This window comes from Budorcas taxicolor, chromosome 6 (assembly GCF_023091745.1).
Source record: "Budorcas taxicolor isolate Tak-1 chromosome 6, Takin1.1, whole genome shotgun sequence".
Lineage (NCBI taxonomy): Eukaryota > Metazoa > Chordata > Mammalia > Artiodactyla > Bovidae > Budorcas > Budorcas taxicolor.
The window spans coordinates 36,663,218-36,684,934 of record NC_068915.1 but is presented as its reverse complement, the minus strand read 5'-3'; the positions used below and the strand labels follow the sequence as shown (position 1 = coordinate 36,684,934).

The following is a 21,717-nucleotide window of genomic DNA, read 5'->3' as shown; positions in this document are numbered from 1 at the left end:
AGCTTCTCTCTTTCTAAAAAAGTTTTTAAATCTTTGTGTTGTAAAATGTGCTGTTGTTTTAAATAATGCCAGGCAGAGGGGGATTCCTATTTTTATTGCCAAGACACTGTGTTTGAAATTAGAATAGGGAATAGCTTCTGTGTTAGGTGGAAGTTTGGCTTTTTGCTTTTCTGGGTTGCTAACACTCACTGAGCACACGGTGAGGTCATCCACACTGCTTTAGGCACTACCGTCCATGACTCTGTACTTGATGTCAGGAGGCTGACCCCCTTGCTGTCACAGTTACCTGTTGGATAGACTTCTGAAAACGTAGAGTGGTTATTGCCACATTATTAATATTGCTGTCATAGCCAGGGACAGACAGAAAAAGACGTGAATTAGTGTTTGTTTGATTGTTTTTCCCCTTTATCTTTAATGTTGTGAGGGGTTTCCCTCATAGCTCAGTTTGTAAAGAATCCGCCTGCAATGCAGGAGACCCTGGTTCGATTCCTGGATAGGGAAGATCCCCAGAGAAGGGAAAGGCTACCCACTCCAGTATTCTGGCCTGGAGAATTCCATGGACTATACAGAATGTGGTCCACTGGAGAAGGGAATGGCAAACCACTTCAGTATTCTTGCCTTGAGAACCCCATGAACAGTATGAAAACGCGAAATAATAGGATACCAAAAGAGGAACTCCCTAGGTCATTAGGTGCCCAATATGCTACTGGAGATCAGTGGAGAAATAACTACAGAAAGAATGAAGGGATGGAGCCAAAGCAAAAACAATACCCAGCTGTGGATGTGACTGGTGATAGAAGCAAGATCCGGTGCTGTAAAGAGCAATATTGCATAGGAACCTGGAATGTCAGGTCCATGAATCAAGGCAAATTGGAAGTGGTCAAACGAGATGGCAAGAGTGAACGTCGACATTCTAGGAATCAGCAAACTAAAATGGACTAGAATGGGTGAATTTAACTCAGATGACCATTATATCTACTACTGTGGGCAGGAATCCCTCAGAAGAAATGGAGTAGCCATCATGGTCAACAAAAGAGTCCGAAATGCGGTACTAGGATGCAATCTCAAAAACGACAGAATGATCTCTGTTCGTCTCCAAGGCAAACCATTCAATATCACAGTTATCCAAGTCTATGCCCCAACCAGTAACGCTGAAGAAGCTGAAGTTGAATGGTTTGATGAAGACCTACAAGACCTTTTAGAACTAACACCCAAAAAAGATGTCCTTTTCATTATGGGGGACTGGAATGCAAAAGTAGGAAGTCAAGAAACACCTGGAGTAACAGGCAAATTTGGCCTTGGAATGGAGAATGAAGCAGGGCAAAGACTAATAGAGTTTTGCCAAGAAAATGCACTGGTCATAGCAAACACCCTCTTCCAACAACACAAAAGAAGACTCTACACATGGACATCACCAGGTGGTCAACACCGAAATCAGCTTGATTATATTCTTTGCAGCCAAAGATGGAGAAGCTCTATAAAGTCAACAAAAACAAGACCAGGAGCTGACTGTGGCTCAGATCATGAACTCCTTATTACCAAATTCAGACTCAAATTGAAGAAAGTAGGGAAAACCGCTAGACCATTCAGGTATGACCTAAATCAAATCCCTTATGATTATACAGTGGAAGTGAGAAGTAGATTTAAGGGCCTAGATCTGAGAGATAGAGTGCCTGATGAACTATGGAATGAGGTTCGTGACATTGTACAGGAGACAGGGATCAAGACCATCCCCATGGAAAAGAAATGCAAAAAAGCAAAATGGCTGTCTGGGGAGGCCTTACAAATAGCTATGAAAAGAAGAGAGGTGAAAAGGAAAGATATAAGCATCTGAATGCCGAGTTCCGAAGAGTAACAAGAAGAGATAAGAAAGCCTTCTTCAGCGATCAATGTGAAGAAATAGAGGAAAACAACAGAATGGGAAAGACTAGAGATCTCTTCAAGAAAATTAGAGATACCAAGGGAACATTTCATGCAAAGATGGGCTCGATAAAGGACAGAAATGGTCTGGACCTAACAGAAGCAGAAGATATTAAGAAGAGGTGGCAAGAATACACGGAAGAACTGTACAAAAAAGATCTTCACGACCCAGATAATCATGATGATCACTAATTATGTGATCACTAATCTAGAGCCAGACATCTTGGAATGTGAAGTCAACTGGGCCTTAGAAAGCATCAGTATGAACAAAGCTAGTGGAGGTGATGGCATTCCAGTTGAGCTGTTTCAAATCCTGAAAGATGATGCTGTGAAAGTGCTGCACTCAATATGTCAGCAAGTTTGGAAAACTCAGCAGTGGCCACAGGACTGGAAAAGGTCAGTTTTCATTCCAGTTCCAAAGAAAGGCAATGCCAAAGAATGCTCAAACTACCGCACAATTGCACTCACCTCACATGCTAGTAAAGTAATGCTCAAAATTCTCCAAGCCAGGCTTCGGCAATACATGAACCGTGAACTCCCTGATGTTCAAGCTGGTTTTAGAAAAGGCAGAGGAACCAGAGATCAAATTGCCAACATCCGCTGGATCATCGAAAAAGCAAGAGAGGTCCAGAAAAACATCTATTTCTGTTTTATTGACTATGCCAAAGCCTTTGAGTGTGTGGATCACAATAAACTGTGGAAAATTCTGAAAGAGATGGGAATACCAGACCACCTAACCTGCCTCTTGAGAAATCTGTATGGAGGTCAGGAAGCAACAGTTAGAACTGGACATGGAACAACAGACTGGTTCCAAATAGGAAAAGGAGTACATTAAGGCTGTATATTGTCACCCTGCTTATTTAACTTCTGTGCAGAGTACATCATGAGAAACGCTGGACTGGAAGAAACACAAGCTGGAATCAAGATTGCTGGGAGAAATCTCAATAACCTCAGATATGCAGATGACACCACCCTTATGGCAGAAAGTGAAGAGGAGCTAAAAAGCCTCTTGATGACAGGGAAAGTGGAGAGTGAAAAAGTTGGCTTAAAGCTCAACATTCAGAAAACAAAGATCATGGCATCCGGTCCCATCACTTCATGGGAAATAGATGGGGAAACAGTGGAAACAGTGTCAGACTTTATTTTTTGGGGCTCCAGAATCACTGCAGATGGTGACTGCAGCCATGAAATTAAAAGATGCTTACTCCTTGGAAGGAAAGTTATGACCAACCTAGACAGCATATTCAAAAGCAGAGACATTACTTTGCCGACTAAGGTCTGTTTAGTCAAGGCTATGGTTTTTCCTGTGGTCATGTATGGATGTGAGAGTTGGACTGTGAAGAAGGCTGAGCGCCAAAGAATTAATGCTTTTGAACTGTGGTGTTGGAGAAGACTCTTGAGAGTCCCTTAGACTGCAAGGAGATCCAACCAGTCCATTCTGAAGGAGATCAACCCTGTGATTTCTTTGGAAGGAATGATGCTAAAGCTGAAGCTCCAATACTTTGGTCACCTCATGTGAAGAGCTGACTCATTGAAAAAGACTCTGATGCTGGGAGGGATTGGGGGCAGGAGGAAAAGGGGACGACCCAGGATGAGATGGCTGGATGGCATCATGGACTTGATGGACGTGAGTCTGGGTGAACTCTGGGAGATGGTGATGGACAGGGAGGCCTGGCGTGCTGTGATTCATGGGGTTGCAAAGAGTCGGACACAACTGAGCGACTGAACTGAACTGAACTGATACAGTCCATGGGGTCACAAAGAGTCAGACACAACTGAGCAATTTTCAGTTAATGTTGTGAAGAGTAGAAGTGTTATCATCAAAGCATGTTGAGATCCTGGAAAGAAAAGTTGTATATGATGGTGAAAGATTAATCATTTCCTTTTGACTGTTACATGCCATAATCTTGTCACTGGGTATTTTCATAAATTAGCCTAAGAAAATGAAGTGAAAGAACCAAAAGAATAACACCTGCTGTATTTTTAACTTGAGCAGTTGTATATAGAGATGCTGCTGGCATTGAAGCTGTTTTTATTGAGCTAACAGTAAGATATTTGCTGTCACCACTGCCCTGGAGGAAAATGACAGAAGGATACCAATTCTGTATCCATAATTTATTTCCTTCCATTTGGTCTTAAAATTGCTCTCTTTATTTTGACAAGAGCTATAGACAGACAAATGAATTACAAGCATCCAGGTAAAAGAACACCCTTGGGTGATTGCTGGTGACCGCTGGCATCTTAGCTAAATCTTGCCACAACTGGTAGTCACATCTGGATAATACTGTACCACATGACTTAAGTATTTCTCATACTCTGTAACATGGTGTTTATTACCATCAATTAAAAAAAACCCACATGTCATTCTAAGGTAAGTGCTCCAGTCAGTCAGTCAGTCAGTTCAGTTGCTCAGTCGTGTCCGACTCTTTGCGACCCCATGAATCACAGCACGCCAGGCCTCCCTGTCCATCACCAACTTCCAGAGTTTACCCAAACTCATGTCCATCGAGTTGGTGGAAGGACTGATGTTGAAGCTGAAACTCCAATACTTTGGCCACCTGATGTGAAGAGCTGACTCATTGGAAAAGACCCAGCATCAGGTCTCAAGTTAAAAATACAGCAGGTGTTATTCTTTTGGTTCTTTCACTTCATTTTCTTAGACTAATTTATGAAAATACCCAGTGACAAGATTATGGCATGTAACAGTCAAAAGGAAATGATTAATCTTTCACCATCATATATAACCTCCTTGTAGTCCAAGGGACTCTCAAAAGTCTTCTCCAACACCACAGTTCAAAAGGCACCTAGATTCCATAAAGGAATGTGAGAATAAAACCCACACATGACAGACACTTCTAGATCCTTAAGATCAAATCAAGTTAGGAATGCTGAGACTTCACTTGATCTCTTGAGATAGTCTATGGGAGGTGTGATCTTTAAGATCTGCATGGTACTTGTGCTGGGCTGCTACAGGAATAGCAGATAATTAAAATGCTAGTCACATTTCTCGAGTGCTTCCCATAGTTGAAGAAACTGAGGCGTGGAGAGATATAAGTTACTTGCTCAGGTTTACATGGTTAGAAGTCCAGAGTTCAAAAACCAGAGCCAAGATTCAGAGCCATTTTGTTTGAGTGAGAGCTTAGGCTCTCAGCACATTGCCACTAAGAGGCCAAGACCAGAGTTTCAGGGTCCCTGTGTCCCTTCATCCCTTGAAGACAAATAACTTGAAGAGTTTGCTGTTTTCAGTTCAGACAGACTATGCAATTTTTTAAACACAAAGTTGGCATAGTTGAAAACATACAATATATGTATAAAATTGTATGTCTGAATTTTTTAACTTAGGTTGAGATAATGCTTATATCTATAAATTTATTATAAAGCCCTCATGCTGCTGCTACTGCTGCTGCTAAGTCACCTCAGTCGTGTCCGACTCTGTGTGACCCCGTAGATGGCAGCCCACCTGGCTCCGCCGTCCCTGGGATTCTCCAGGCAAGAATACTGGAGTAGGTTGCCATTTCCTTCTCCAGTGCATGAAAGTGAAAAGTGAAAGTGAATTCGCTCAGTCGTGTCCGACTCTTAGCGACTCCATGGACTGCAGCCCACCAGGCTCCCCCGTGCATGGGATTTTTCAGCAAGAGTACTGGAGTGGGGTGCCATTGCCTTCTCCAAAAGCCCTCATGGACAGTCTTAATAATGACTGCACAGCCTGCTATGTGAATGTGTGTTTTCCCTACTTTCCCTTTTGAGTGCCTGGCTTGTTTCTGTGTTTTTTTCCTTCCCTTTCTTTCTTTCTCTTCCCCTTCCTTCATTTTTAATAAGACTGTATCAGACATCTTAAGTATAAAACTTTGTTTTTAAAATTGCTCTTTAATGATAAGGTCCCAAGGGTGAAATGGAATTAGTGTATATCACTTTGAACCTGTGGCTATTTTTGCTAAATTGATTTTGCTTATGAATTATACCAACTTATACATCATCATCAATGTATGAGAGTACTAGGATTTCATCTAATCCTTAAAAATACTGAGTGTTCTTTTTTTAAAAAATCTAGTCTAATAAGAAACTTGACTTCACTTGTAAAATTTTGTATTTCTCCCATATATAAGCTACTTTACATATTCTACATAGCATTGATCCATTTTTCTGATGTTTGCCTTTAAAATATTTTTTCTTAAAAAAAGTGAATTAGGTAGACGTGATCATTGCTCAACATTTTAATGAATTAAATGCCACCGAATTTTTCATTTTAAATGGCTAATTATGTTTCGTGACTTTCATGTCAATAAAAAAAATGTTTGTGTTCATGTGTATGCACGTGCAAAAGTGTCTGTGTGTGCTTGATGGTAAACTCTGAGTCCGGGAGAGCTGCTGTACTGTGCGTGGGCTGTGAGCGTCAGCCTGCTGCCGTCTTCTGCATAATGCTCATAGAGACTGAGTTGAATGCGTAATGCACGCTGGCTTTCTTTTTGCCAGTTATGTTCTGTGTCGCTTACTAATTTGGGTCTATAATGGATTAAAATTGGTTTATGAGTGAGAGCGTTTGACCTGCCTTAAAGAGGGTATTCTGCTACATATTAACATGCAAGTTTTATGGCTGCCTGAGGAATTATCAAATAAGCAGTTCAGGAAACAGAGGGGAAAGATCAAGCCAGTTAGGAAATGGTGGAAACTGCTTGACATTATGAAGGGCATCACATATGTGCTGATATCCTGAGAAAAGTGGCCAGCAGTGGTATGAATGGTAGCTAGACAACCCCATAGCTGAAGTTGTATGTATAAGTGAAAGAAAGATCCAGACCTTGCTGGAGGCCTGGACCACTTAGTACTGTCCTTTCAGGATGTGTCTTGCTGCCCTGAACAGGATTGCAGTATTTCCCTTTTTTAAAGTAGTCTGCTGACATCCTTTATATATTTCGCTATTAAGAAAAAATGATTTTCATATGATTTATATGAACTCTGTTTTTTTGCATTTGTACTTTATTGCACATTTTATTCCGTTTGCTGCTTGCTTTTAAAAATGTGAAGTCTTTAAAAATGTTTATAACCTCTTAATTTTTGTGTTGTCATGTCTGTTGATTATTTCTTTTGGTCTTAAATCACTCTAGACTTAACCTTTCCCTGTCCAGTAATTGATAAATGCGTAATAATATATTTTCTTCCATTTAAAATTTTGAGTCCGTAGTTTAAGGTAAAAATCGTTTCCATATTAGTAAACAATTAGGTGAAGATTAGGGTAGTTATATGGTTCTAGATAGTTTGGGTTTTGATTTGAAGTGTAGTAAATAAAATGTTAATATGGGAAGAATTGACACTTTTGTGATATTCGGTCTTACCTTCCAAAGGCCTGTTTTACATTTCTTTCTGATATTCTATTTTTTTTCTTTTCATAGGTTGCATACATTTTTGAGGTTTTTATAAATATATTTTATATACCATGAGAGCCGTTTGCATGTATTTTTACCATTATTAAAGTGCCTAGAAATAATTAATGGTTTTTATATATTTATCTGGTAACTGATCAGTTCTTCAAACTTAGTGACTGTGATAGCTTTCAACTGATTCTCTTGGGCTTTCTATATAAAATCACATCCCTTCCAAAATTTTTTATTTTCCCCACTAATTACACACCTTATTTGTTTCACTCATTTTTGTTTTTGTAGGACCTAGAAAAACAAGTCTTTTATTCCTAGGGATAAAAAATGAATATTGAATTTTTAGGTTTTTTTTTTTTTTTTTTGCTTCTGTTCCAGATGGGTATGACTATCATTTACTTCTTCTATAATAAATTATTTTGATTTTCTCTTTTTGTTGTCTTGACGCTAAGGAAGATTGTTACATTAAGGTTTTACTCAACTCTTGCAATTAGCAACAGGTCAGAGCTTCCTTCCATTTCCTAAGGTAAATCTGTCTAATGTTACTTCTGAATAATTTTAACCCTTAAGGGAAATGAAAAAAAAACACATCTGTGTGTTTAAAATTTGGGGGGGGTCACTTTTTTTTTTTTTTTCACTTTCAATTTTATACTTAATTTAGAATGTCCAGATATAAAGTTGAAATAGCCTTTATATGCATAATATCTTTTATTCTTTCTGGGAGGAAATCAAACTCATTTTTATATTAAGGAAGAAGACCTTTTATTGAATTTACTTGTTTATGAATGAAAGGCCACATTCTTAAACAATAAAATCATAAGAATATAATGAAAAAAATCATAAGAATATAATGTATTTTCTCCCCTTTTGTAACTTACGAGAGGACTGAATTTCAAATCTTCCTCTTTTATCTTTTATATAATAACAATATTAACAACAGCTGAAGTACTTTGAGCATTTAGTGTCAGATGCTGGTCTATGAGCTTTATGTAAATTAACTAGCTTGCTCTCCATAATAACCTGTGAGGAAGGAACTGTTACTATCCCCTTTTATAGATAAGGAGAAACTAAACACAGATTAACTGAATTGCTCGAGATTCATTGTTAATAAGAGGCAAATCTGGGATTTCATTCCAGGCAGTCAGAAAATGAGTCCTTTTGTTTTTTGAAAATACTGTTTTATTAACACCACAGTGGTAAACAACTTTATGCTTAAATTTCCTTATAGATTACACAGTTCAAAACCCACAAAGAAGCTAAGAGTCTTTACATTAAATGTGTCCTCCTAAAAATCCTTTGCTGTATGCCAATCTGTTCCCAAGCGGTAAAATTTGATTATGCACCATTTTATATTAATATGTCACATTTACATAGCAAAATAACAAAGGCACAGCTAACACAAGCAAACTTAAACCCTTTCTACTTCTGAGGATGGGGACACACAGTTGGATTGGTTCTTCAAGTATATATTTTTTCCCAAACATTAGCTTCAGTGAAGAGTTCTGATAATTTTCACAGCTACATTCTAAAAGCTACAAGACAAAAAGACATCACACAATTCAAAGTACATAACATTGGATACACATGCTTTACAGACTTTACTAGAATTCTACATTTTTTTCAAGTAAATTAATACTTCTAAAATACTTGATAAAGGGATTTAATACTCAAACAATTGGGATCTGTTTTACACCTTTGTAAATAGACATTACCAAGAAAATACATAAACACGAGACTGTAAATAATGAACACATACGTTGACAATATTGTACAGGTCATACACCCTCCTTCTCGGAACCAAATATTCACAACAGTCTTTAGAATCTGAAGTGGCAGTTTTCTGAGCCTCATTAACAGTATTGTCATGATCTCCAGCACCGGCTTCCTTCCTCCCATCTCTCTTCTCTGAAGTGTAAAGCTGATGTTACAAAAACAAAGTCTTAAAGATGAGATCTGTCTTGAGTTCTGCTGCTGCTGCGCTGGAAAAATGCAAAACTAACGAAATTGAAAAATTTGGCACTGAGAACACGTTCGATCTCGGCTTGGGTATTCCGTGCCTAGTGCGATGATACCGTGATGAAAGGATTTTCAAAGTGACGTTCTTTAATTCACATCTACTTGACACCCTTAGTAAGTCTCAACTCCAGTCCTCACAGAAGAGATCATGAAAAATCATTTTAAATTTAACTCATTTTCAACACCTGTTGGTATATTTGTGTTCAAATTGGAAATCAAATTTGAGACGTGCTGGGCATAATCTGATTGCGTCAATTTCATAGTATTTTAGGAATGTCAGAATTGATTCCTACTGTACTTTGGTCCAAAACCTGAGCCGTTCAAGTCCACCAATGTGTACAAAATAATAGTAATCGGGGTTTTAAATCTGCGTCGTCATTCTCCTCTGCGCACTCTGCCCCCCGCTTATTTCTTGGCGTCATCAGGCACTGCAGAGTAGGGACCCTCATCTTTGGCGGCAACGGTCGCGGCAGCCTCTGCTGCAGGCTCTTCTTCCTCCTCGTCCTCCTCCTCTCCCTCCTCCTCATCCTCGTACTCGTCATCATCATCATCCTCCTCATCACCCTCTAAGGTCCATGCACACCCCTCCATCTCACCGGTGAGCTCTTGGATCTTAGCAAGTAAGGGCTTATAGATATCGTTATACTTTTTCTCAAGAGCCTGGAATTCCTTGTCAAATTTGGCTTCTATCTTATCGCATCGCTTCTGCAGCTTTTTGAGAGCCAGGACTCGGCATTTCACCGAGTTAGGCAGGCTCTCGATAAAGTCATTTCTAGGCTTTGGTGCATTCTCTGCAGGGGTCTGGGGCTCCTCAGCCATCTGACCGACCGCACCGTCGGAGTCGCCGGACGCGCTGTCAGAATCTCCCCCCTGCGCACCGCCTTCCGCCATTACCTCCTCCGCTGCCGCAGCCGCGTCCGCTGCTGCTGCTGCTGCCGCCGCTGCCTGGCTCCGCTCCGCAGAGCCCTGGTTCTGCGAGTCAGCCATGTTCGAGGAGCAGCGCAGAGGTCTAGGTGGCTCCCACAGAGACCTGCACCCGAGCTGCACCACAGCGATCCTGCGGCTGCGGCAAGCGGCAAGAGGCGCTGACGTCGGCCGGGACGGTGACGTCGCGCGGCCCCGCCCTTTCCCCCTGTGGGCCCTTGACTGGCTCCGCCTAATCAGCTGATGGTGGGGCCCTCGAACCGCACCAGCTGCCTCCTGTTGCTACCCTGCTCTCCCCCGCACTGCAGGCAACGTCAGGACCCGTTTCCTAGCTACCCTGCTTACCCCCACATCTGCCTGCGCAAATCCCTCCCCCAGTAGAGAGGAGCTGGGGGTGGCGGCAGGTGTCCGCGGCAATTTTTCACGAACTGTGTGGACGGGCTTAGCCTTTGCCACTTGGCTCCTCTAGCTCACGCAGGTGCTTATATACATCTGCCAGTATAGCTGTCTTGGCATTTGTCTCCATCTCTCTGTAGCTGGCGTTGGCATGTCGAGCTTACTCTTGGGGACTCGGCTTTCGTCACCTCAGATTTCACTGAAGCCCTTGCCAGAGTAGAGGCCTGGGGGGATCTGCCTCCATTCCACCCCCTTAGGGACCTGTGGCGGAACTGTAGTTTTCAGCCCTTTCTCCCCTCGTCCCACCCTCAGCAGCCCCTCTTGCCCCTCTCTCAACCTAGTGGCACGTACGCCGGTAGCACGGTCTTCTTTAAGTTAGGCGGACCCTGGAAGCAGTTTCGGAGCCATTTGACCAGGAAATGTATGAATCCCTGGGTATCCTGGAATATTCCAGAAGGCTCCTCAATAGCCTTGTCCTGTGGGGAGGAATAAAGCTGGAGGAAGGCCAAAGAAAGCAAAGCCTTCTAACGCTGGAGGCCCGGGGTAAGGGGCCCCCTGCCTTATCGGGGCTGAGGCGCGTGTTTACCAGTGCCGTTTGCTAGGGATGTACGGCCACGCACGTACACACAGGCGTTGTCCCCAGGACATGGTTCAGCATCTGCTCCGAGGGTCTAACTGGTGATTTGTATGAGAACGATTAAAAAAAAAAACTGTCGAATACTAACCTCTTGTTTTCTAACAGTCAAATGAGTAGACATTTTAGTTTCCTGTTTATTAAATCAAAGTGAGAGCTTCTCGAATAAGGGTAAGAGCACATTATTTTAGGTATGGAAGCCAGACGATGTAGGACTTGTTCAGGAATGTTTTCAAATTAAGCATTACTTACACAAATGCTTTTTTCCCCATTATATTGAGACTTGCCGAAGTATTTACATAAAACACATGAATGTAAGGAAATTAACTGCCCAAGTACATTTGGTGTGTCTTTTTGGGTCTTGTAAATGTTAGTTAATAATATGCAAAGCATTTAGTGCTGACACTTAGCAAGAACTTGATATTTTGTTTACAAAATAGTTAAATTGCATTTATTACTCAAAGATAACCTGCAATAATATACTCTTAGAAAAGGACATCTTTGTGCCCTTCCCCAAAGAAACTTTACAAAAGGTTCAATATAGCCCCAGTAGAAAATATCTTAGTTTTTTTTGTACTTGTAGTTCCTATTATTTATTTTACTTTCTTAATTCTCTCAGATTATTTAGTTTTTGCTTCCCTGTTACCATTCATAATGATGAGATTTTTTGGTTAAGGTTGAAATTTCAATCCTAACTCTGAATTTGGTGTAATAATCTATCTGTATTTAGTTGGCTGACGCTATACATATTTAATACATCACCTGAATGTTCCATATACCATCTTTTGATAGGTACAGCTACTGTGAGGTTAAGACCGTATTTTCTCATTTTAAAAAATAAGGAACTTAGGTGAAGAAAAGGGAAGTGAAATGCTGTTTTACAATATGTATCACCTGATTGGCAGAATCAGGGACAGAAGCGAGGCCTTCAAACTCCTGTAATGTAGAAGCTATGACACACTTTAAAAAGACGAAAGTAAACTCGGACTTTACTCAGTCTAACTAACTTGAATTACTTGAAACAACCAGGGTGTACCCATCTTTTAGGATTTTTATGTTCCCATCTTAAAAAATCTTTAAACTTAGTGTTAAGCTAGGCTTTAGTGACCCAGGGTTCTTGGACTCCTTAGTAAATGGAAATTGATGAGAGACTAGATGATAAATTCAAGCAAGGCTTTTTTGGGACTCTTGCTGCCAGCAGAAGGGAGCTAAAACAAGTAACTTCCTTGTTTACCTCCTGTGAGGATAGGGGGGCTGGCACTGGGAAGCAGATTTCTCATATGGGGTAAGGGTGGGGGAGGGATGGGTTCCGGCCAGGGGGTGGGGCTTAGGTGGTCTGACCCCCCCTCTTAGTGGTACTGTGTGCAGGGGTCATGTGAAATACCCTTCTTTTGCTTCTGATACCCTGCTTTTGCTCCCGGCCCCTCAAGTTGGCTCCCGGAAGTTGGATTTTCCGTCTTTTTGTATCTTGTTCATAAATTGCGGAGAGAGCCTGTGCATGCAGCTATTTTTAGTCCTTGTTACTTCCTATTTTGTTGTTTGAGGAGAGATTTGTCCAGATACAAGCACTGCAGCAAAGGGTCCCAGCTCCCACCTCCCTCAAGGCTACTCTTTTTTTTTTTTAAAGGCTGTATTGAGATATAGTTCATGTACAACAAATTTTGCCCTTTTTAGGGTACTTTGACAAACACATAGAGTCATGTAAACACTACGTTAATGGAATTGTAGAACAGTGACCTCATCTTCTTCAAATACCCTCACGTTCTTTCCCTTACTGTCAACCCTGGCAACCACTGGTCTGTGATCTGTCTCTATAGTCCCCAGAATGTCGTATAAGTGGAATAGGTGTGTAGCCTTTTGAGTCTGGCCTTTTTCTCTCAGCATAATGAATTGGAGATTCATCGGTGGCAATGTATATTAGTAGTCTGTTCCTTTTTATTTGCTGACTAGTATCCCATTTGAGTTATTTCCAGTTCTTTGTGATTATGAATAATGCTGCTGTGAACATGCATCAACAGATTCTGTGTGAATAAAGGTTTTTATTTCTCTTGAGTGAATACCTAGAAGTGGAATTGCTAGGTCATATGGTAAATGTAGGTTTAATTTTATAGGAAGTTTCCACAATGTTTTCCACAGTGGCTATACTATTTTGCTTTTACACTGGCGATATCTGAGAGTGGCAGTTGCTCCACATTCTCACCATTTCATATTGTTGAGTTTTGTCCCCTAATCTAAGAGCTGTATGTGGGTCCATAATGATTAATGACATCATCTTCTAGTGTGCTTACGTGTCATTCATATATCTTCTTTGATAAAATGTCTGTTTAGATCTTTTGCTTATTCTCTAAATTGAATTTTTTGTTCTCTTACTACTTTTCTAACATTTTTTATATATCCTGGGTACAAGTCTTATGTAAGATATGTGTTTTTTAAATAGGCTCTTTGGTCTCTGATTTGTCTTTCATTTTTGTAATAGTGTCTTCCAAAAGCAGATACTTAAAATTTTGATAAATCCATTTATTAATCTTTTCATAGTAGATTATGCTTTTGGTGTCATATTTAAGAAATCTTTGCCAAATTCAAGGCCATAAAGATTTGGTCTTAGTTTTCTTCCAGAAGTTTTACAACTTAAATTTTCACATTTAGACTCTGATCCAGTTGATTTAATTTTTAAATAAGTTGTGAGGTATATGGGCTTCTCTGGTGACTCAGACAGTAAAGAATCTGCCTGCAATTTGAGAGACTCGGGTTCGATCCCTGGGTCAGGAAGATCCCCTGGAGAAGGGAATGGCTACCCACTCCAGTATTCTTGCCTGGAGAATTCCATGGACAGAGGAGCCTGGTGGGCTACAGTCTATGGGATCGTAAAGAGTAGGACACAGCTGAGTGACTAACATTACTACTACTATAGGGATATATACCTTTTACATATTAATCTTCTGTTGATATGGTACCATTTCTTGAAAATATTATCCTTTATTCACAGAATTGCTTATTCAGTTTGGCAAAAAGTAATTGTCCATATGAGGGCCACCCTGTAGTTCAGCTGATAAAGAATCACCTGCAGGGCAAGATACCCCAGTTTGATTCCTGGGTTGGGAAGGTCCCCTGGAGGAGGGGATGGCAACCCACTCTAGTATTCTTGCCTGGAGAATCCTCATGGACAGGGGAGTCTGATGGGCTACAGTCCACGGATTACAAAGAGTCAGACACGACTGAGCAACTCAGCACAGCACAGTTGTCCATATACATGTTGATCCATTTCTGGACTTTCTGTTGCATTGATTTATGTGTCCTTTCACCAGTACCACACTTGGTAACTGTTAAGTCATGAAATTAGGTACTGCCAGTTGGTTAACTCTGTTCTTTCTCAAAATTATTTTGCTCTTCTAGTTCCTTTGACTTTCTATGTTTATTTCAGAATTGGTTTGACAAGCATTTTAAGAGACCCTTGGATTCAGACTCTGAAAACAGTTTGCAATGCATATAGTACCTGCTTTTTAAGAATTATGTGTTTAAAAGTTTTAACTCTTGTTATTAAGAGTTGTCTCATTTTGTGAGCTTGATGGACTCTAGCGTATTATTGGGGCTGCCAGTAACACATAGTTGGGAATAGCAAGATGAGCTGTCATACCATCAAGTCCTTATCTCTGCTTATTGTAATTTCTCACACACCTGTCACATTGGGGGAAAAATAAGGAAGGTGGATGATGGGACGGCACTTTGGTGAAGTGGTTGGGAGCACAAGTCTGTATTCAGACATCTGGCTTCCCTTTCTGCCCCTGCCCATTTACTAGTTGTTTGTCTTGAATTCAGTTCTCAGATTGGAATAATGATAACATCAACTTCAAAATGTTTTTTCTTGGGTTTTTGTGTATTTGTTTTTATTGGGCCACAATTCTCATACCATAAAATTTATTCAAAGGGTAGTCTTAAGTATCACTGAGATAGTGTGTATCCAAGTACTTATAATTGAGTCAGTTCTTCACATCACGTTGTTCATTAGATTTTTTAGAATACTTATACATTTATTTGACTGAGCCAGGTCTTAGTTGTGGCATGTGGGATCTTTAGTTGAGGCAAGTGGATTCTAGACCTGCAGAATAATTCTCTTTGGTTCTGTGCTCTTCTGTTCGCAGCCAGTTAATTCTGTTGGCTCATTTCACACCTGTGGAATTCTGGCGGTCTTTCTTTTTTTTTTTTTTTTAACCATCTCTGCCCCTTCAGTGCAAGCTGGCAGTGTTCCTGCTTATATAAAATTCTCATAAAACTTATTGGCCTCCCAGGCAATTCATGGGGGTCCATGCCATCAGACAAGAGAGGCCTCCACAGATCTTTCCTGGATAGCCACATCTTTACCCCTGGCTTCTGCAGAGATGGTTGACTGGATCCATAAGTCACATGCCTGATCTCTTTAGCAGACCATTGTTCAGCCACATCCTTGGCCTTGTTTTCAGAGCATGCTATCTGGATAGGCTGAGGATTTCCAAACTTTCCAGTTATATTTCTTTTTCGCTTAACAATTCCCTCTTTATCTCTTTCCTCTTGCATTTTACTATAAGCAGCAAGAAGAAACCAGGTCACACCTTTAATATTTTGCTCAGAAATGTCATCCACTAAATAACCAAGTTTATCACTTACAATTCCTACTTTCTATAAAACATTAGAACATGATTTGGCCAAGTTCTCTGCCACTTTATAACAAGATTGCCTGTTTCCAGTTTCAAAAAAATAATGTGTTCTTCATCTCCGTCTGGGACTTGACCAGAGTGCTTTAACATCCATATTTCTATCAATATTCTGTTTATGATTTATATGTATTTTCTAAGACAGTAGAAGCTTTCACTGTAGCTCTCCTGTTTTCTTTCTGAGCCTTCACTGGAATCTTCTTTAAGGTCCTTATTTCCATCAATAGTTTCTTCAAGGCAAACTAGGCTTTTTCTCTCATGCCTTCAAAAGCCTTCCAGCCTCTACTTATTACCCGATTCCAAAGTCACTTTTACATTTTTAGGTATGTGCTATTGTAGTACCCCACTTCCTGCTACCTAAATCTGTCTTGGGGTTCTCCAGACAAAGAGAACTAATAACACACACACACACACATGCACATAAAGATAAAAATTGATTTTAAGGAATCTGTGTGTGTGATTGTGGGGCTGGCAAATCAGAAACCTTCAGAGCAGGATTAGGCTGAAAATTCTGGCAGGCGTTGATGTGACAGTCTTGAGTCAGAAGGCAGTCTAGAGGCCAGATTCCTTCTTTGGAGAACTTTAGTCTTTTAGAGCCTTCAACTGACAGGATGAGGCTATCCACATTATGAAAACTAATCTGCTTTACTCAAAGTCTAAAAGTGAATCACATCCAAAAAATTCCTTCCCAGCAACATCTTGAGTGATGTTTGATCAACAGCTGGGCATGATACCTAAGCCAAACTGACACATAAAATTAACCATCGCAGGCTATAATGCAAAATCATGCTGATGGTGCTTTTCTTAGATAGTTGTACCAGAAAAATGTTACCAACTGTTGACAGAATTAAAAAATGCAGTACATGAAAGCTGCGAGTTCTGGTTTTATTCAGGGACCTTACAGAGGGCTATAGCCCTGGAGACAGTTTGTCAGCTAACTCTGACCAGTTGCTCGAAAGGGGCAGGGGAGCAGCCAGTATATATGAATTTTTTGGCTGGGAAATACATGGAGTCAGGCATACATCTTAGTGAAAGATTACTGCTAATCGTAACCAAAGAAGTGCTTATCTTTATATGGGAAGATGAAACAATCTGGGGCCATTGAAATTCTTCCTCAAGTATGTATCAAAACTATTGAAAGGTCCATACATTCAAAACACAAAACGCTGCATTCTGTTTTTTGTCCTCAATTCCTTTCAGTGTGTACGGTAGGTCAGTGAATGTAATAGCAAATGACTTGATCATTGTAGAACTGGATGGCAGGGAATATTCTTGTTTTACCACTACCTCCCTTTAGATCATAGGTTGAACCAAGGTTTAGGAGACATTTCATGACCAATTTGTCCCACAGTGCTAAGAAAGTTCATTCCTAGATCAGGCGAGGATGTTCCTTCCCCTGTATCTAGAGTTGCATCATTATAGTTAAATTTGTATAGTTAAATTAGCGGAGAAGGCAATGGCACCCCACTCCAGTACTCTTGCCTGGAAAATCCCATGGATGGAGGAGCCTGGTAGGCTGCAGTCCATGGGGTCGCTAAGAGTGGGACACGACTGAGCGGCTTCACTTTCACTTTTCACTTTCATGCATTGGAGAAGGAAATGGCAACCCACTCCAGTGTTCTTGCCTGGAGAATCCCAGGGACGGGGGAGCCTGGTGGGCTGCTGTCTATGGGGTCGGGCAGAGTCGGACACAGCTGAAGCGACTTAGCAGCAGCAGCAGCAGTGTTGTTAGTTGCTGAGTTGTGGCCAGCTTTTGCCAGCCCAAGGACTGTAGCCCACCAGGCTCTTTATTCCATGGAATTTTCCAGGCAAGAATGCTAGAGTGGGTTGCTGTTTCCTTCTCCAGGGGATCTTCTTAACTCAAAGATCAGACTCACATCTCCTGCATTGCAGGTAGATTCTTTACCACTGAGCCACCTGGGAAGCCCTTGTATAGGAATATATATATATATATATGATCAGTTGCCTCTAGACGTTGAGCCATCATTAGTTTTCTTGAAAATCTTGTGACACATTGGGTAATGCAAGAAGCAACCACCTTATACAGGATGTAAGTAATATAGCTAATAACATTAATAGGACCACAGTAGAGATTTGTGCATGAGCTCCCAGAATGAAACCAGCTCCTTAGTAGACCACCAAGACTAGGAAGTAGATCACTTAAGGCAGAAATCAGATTCTTCACGTGAGTCATTAAATGGGTAATATTGGAGGATTCATCTGGTATAAGGAGGCAGCACTCAGTTTGAATTGCAGCCTGCCTCTTTGAGATGCTATAAAGATATTGAGGGCCATGTGTTTTATAATACTGCTCTTTTTTTATCATACAGATCTTATAATTCAATAAGCTCATAGCCTGATTACTGTCATTTAAGGCCTGTTGGGTGAATTTTGTGAAGGCTTTGATCTGGGTGGTTACATCTTCCAGTCCTACTAAAGACACAGAAATAGCTGCTAAGTGGTCAGACCAGTGAAACACAGATCTCTTGATCCATCAGGCTTGTATACGTGGTAAATTTGATGGAGTCATATCTAAATTGGAACACAACATGGTCTTGAGCCCAAGGGAATCCTAGGGTACATCTTCCTATCCATTGTGGCAGAAGCCAAGGCCCCAGATTAGTGCCACAGAGCCACTGAGCTCCATTAGGTGGAAGCCAGTATTTCTGGTCAGCTGACCCAGTCTGTTTCATACTAATTGCTGTATTTAAGGAAATAATATGTTGGCATTGTTCATAAGGCACTCAGCTTAATTTTCTATTGTTATTTGACTGGTTATCTTTAATATGATTTAATTGTTCTCGACATAGGCAGGCCTTTAAACTTAAATGACTGTAGCCCAGTGTTAGCTATATAAATCCATCCCATAATTGAGGGAAGGTCTTTTCTAATAAGTGGGAAGTTACATTCTTTGAAATTTAGCTCATTGTTCTGATTGAGCTTGAGTAACTTTAAAAGGGAATTCATGTTATGGTCAGGGTCAGAAAAAGTATGATTGATTAGCCAAATGAGGAATTCCCATCTAGTAATATCATTAGTGGCCCTGTAACTTCTTTCTTCTAAAATAAATTTTTCTAAGGGCCCATCCAGTTAGAGCCTTGGAGATAAGAAATCCACCAAAGTAAGCGAGAAGTACTGGATGTAGATAAGTGACCACAAGTCTGGAAATTTGATTGATTTTTTAAATTGTATAGGATTATTGTTCATGATTAAAAAAAAAAAGTTTGATTTGAATGCAAAGGTCCAAGAAATCAACAAAACACTGTAATTGATCATATGGGTCTGGTCTGGCATTTTAATACAGCTGTCTACCCCTGATTCTGTCTTCTCGGCCTGGTGTGGATGTAGTTTCTCCTCTGAGTGTTGTTTCAAGGGGATTTTGAGGTCAGGAGCCCCTCTCTACAGACCAGTCTGGTGCAGGGCTCTTTTTCAGTAAGAAATGTAAACCCAAGGATCATTTCCCTTAAGTTTCATTGTGTATAAGCTAGTCATGAATACCTGATGGGGTCTTTTTATGTAGGTTGGAGAGAGTCCTTTGATTGATGTCTTTCCAGTATATATTCTCCTGGTTGTAGGTCATGGGGCATCTATCTTCATGCAAAAATAGATTACTGTGGTAAGCTTCAGAAATAAATTTAGAATGTCATTTTAATAATTCAATTAAATCTTACAATAATACAACATATTAACAAGGAGCCATCTAGGAAGTTGAGTCTTAGGCAGTAAATACAAACCACAAAAACAGTGAAGAACACTAGAAATTAATATTCACTGAAATAAATTTTTTCTTTCTAAAATTACCCTCATTTCTCCCAATTATGGCCAAATTAAGATCATATAGGCTCTTTGAAATTGCTTTTGCTGAGTCTCTTCATAAGGAATCTCAGATTGAACATTTAAAAGGTTCCTTAGGCTAGAAAAGCCATGTCAAGGACTAGGCATCAGATTCTGCCTGCAAAATCTACAGATTTGAGCAGGTTCCTCTCCTCTTCAGGTCCACAAAAAATCTTGAGATCCATGCACCTGCCAAGAAGTAGCCGCCCTTATTCACCTGATAAGGCTTCTAGGAATCCTATAAGCAAAGTACTAGGTTGTTTTTCAAAGGGGCTTTATGATTTCATTAAGTCCACCTCAGATCTTTGAAGTTGTCTGGCCATGTCTGATTTTTGTATAGTCTCAAATATGACATCCCATCCAAAGTTATGGTAATATAGCTAGTGTTTCCAATTATCTCCTGTTATAAAGAGAACAGATTCTTATTGAAATTGTGCAAATAATTATATTGCCATGAAAATAAGAATACTCACCAGGAGTTTCCAAATTCTGGAGAAATCAGAGAAGTGATAAATATTTCAATTCTGCTTACAAAGGTATAATTTACCAAACTGCTATAAATCATAATTAGCTTAAGAGGAAAGAGAAAAAAGTTTTCTCAAATCTGGGAAAACAAAACATTAAAAAGAATCAGCAATAATTTTTCAGAGACTTAAAAGTTATAGCCATCCTTATCAGTTCATTCAGTCTCATGTTACTAATTCTTGATCCTCTGTTTACAGTTTTATGAAGCCATCAGGTTTTCAATTCATGTTCTTTAATTTCTTACCCAGTTAGGCAGTATGATGTGAAAGTTACCAGAAACCTGTGATTGTCAAAAAATCCTTTCTGTAAGTCTACTTGGAGATAAAGCATTTTTGTAAAAGCATCAGAGTAAAAGAGTAATTGTATATTGATGACAGAAGACTTTCAAAAAGCAGTTAAAGACCTGACTACAATGCACTTGTCAAGGAAATTTGGGCATTTTTATACACTATTACAATATTAAATTTTATTTATTTTCATTTGATTATACTAGCCATGTAATTTAACATATCAAATAAGCCCAGTTGGTTTAATATTTCTCTCAAAGATGTTTCAGGGGCCCTCTGGAGCATCCCAAAGTTATCTACAGGTCAAAAGAACTTCATTTAGAAATCAATATGAGGAATTTTGTCAAAGATATCAAGAGTTTATAAAACTCTTGGTCAAATAGAATTATAGGTCACTGTGAAACAATACTTACCACTTAACCACAGTGACAAAGATTCAAAGGCAAATATAGAAAGTTACAGCAGATTACTTAAGTAAAAAAAAACTTCAAAATCTGTTATCAAAATCATACCAAAACTCCAAGAAAACTTTGTCCTCTTAACAGGGAACCAAATTCTAGTTCTGCACCATCTTACCTTTAACATTGTAATTCATTTACTCAGCTAAGTTTATTCTTATCTTAGCCAGTCCAGACCACACCAAAACTCTTTTCTCTGTTTCTTTTTACATCATTCTAAGACTTCCTTTTTTACCTTTAGATTTTTTCCTATACTTTCTCTCTCTCTTTTTCTTTGAAAAATGGTATGGAGCGTAGTTGATTTACAAGGTTGTATTAGTTTCTGCTGTACAGCAAAGTGAGTCAGTTATACACATATGCAGGCTTTTTTAGATTCTGTATTCATGTAGGTCATTGTAGAGTATTGAGCAGAGTTTCCTGTGCTGTACAGGAGGTCCTTATTGTTAATAGTTTCCTATTTTATGTAGTGTTTATATGTCGATCCCAGTCTCCCAATTTATCCTCCCACTGGTAACCATAAGTTTGTTTTCTGTATGTCTGACTCAGTTTCTGTTTTGTAAATAAGTTAATTTGTGCCATGTTTTTAGATTCCACGCATAAGCAATATCATATTTTCTTTGTCTGAAGACTTAGTATGACAATCTCTGGGTCCATCCGTGTTGC

The 21,717-nt window shown here is 39.8% G+C and overlaps 2 protein-coding genes across 3 annotated transcripts in view; one reads left to right on the top strand and one right to left on the bottom strand.

Moving 5' to 3' along the window:
• HERC3 (HECT and RLD domain containing E3 ubiquitin protein ligase 3) overlaps window positions 1-21,717 on the top strand; it is a 139,543-nt gene that overhangs the window by 106,848 nt on the left and 10,978 nt on the right. The window lies entirely within an intron of this gene.
• Window positions 9,714-10,295, bottom strand: NAP1L5 (nucleosome assembly protein 1 like 5). The gene has a single exon (XM_052641591.1). The coding sequence runs from the start codon at window positions 10,293-10,295 to the stop codon at window positions 9,714-9,716; it is 582 nt and encodes a 193-aa protein (XP_052497551.1).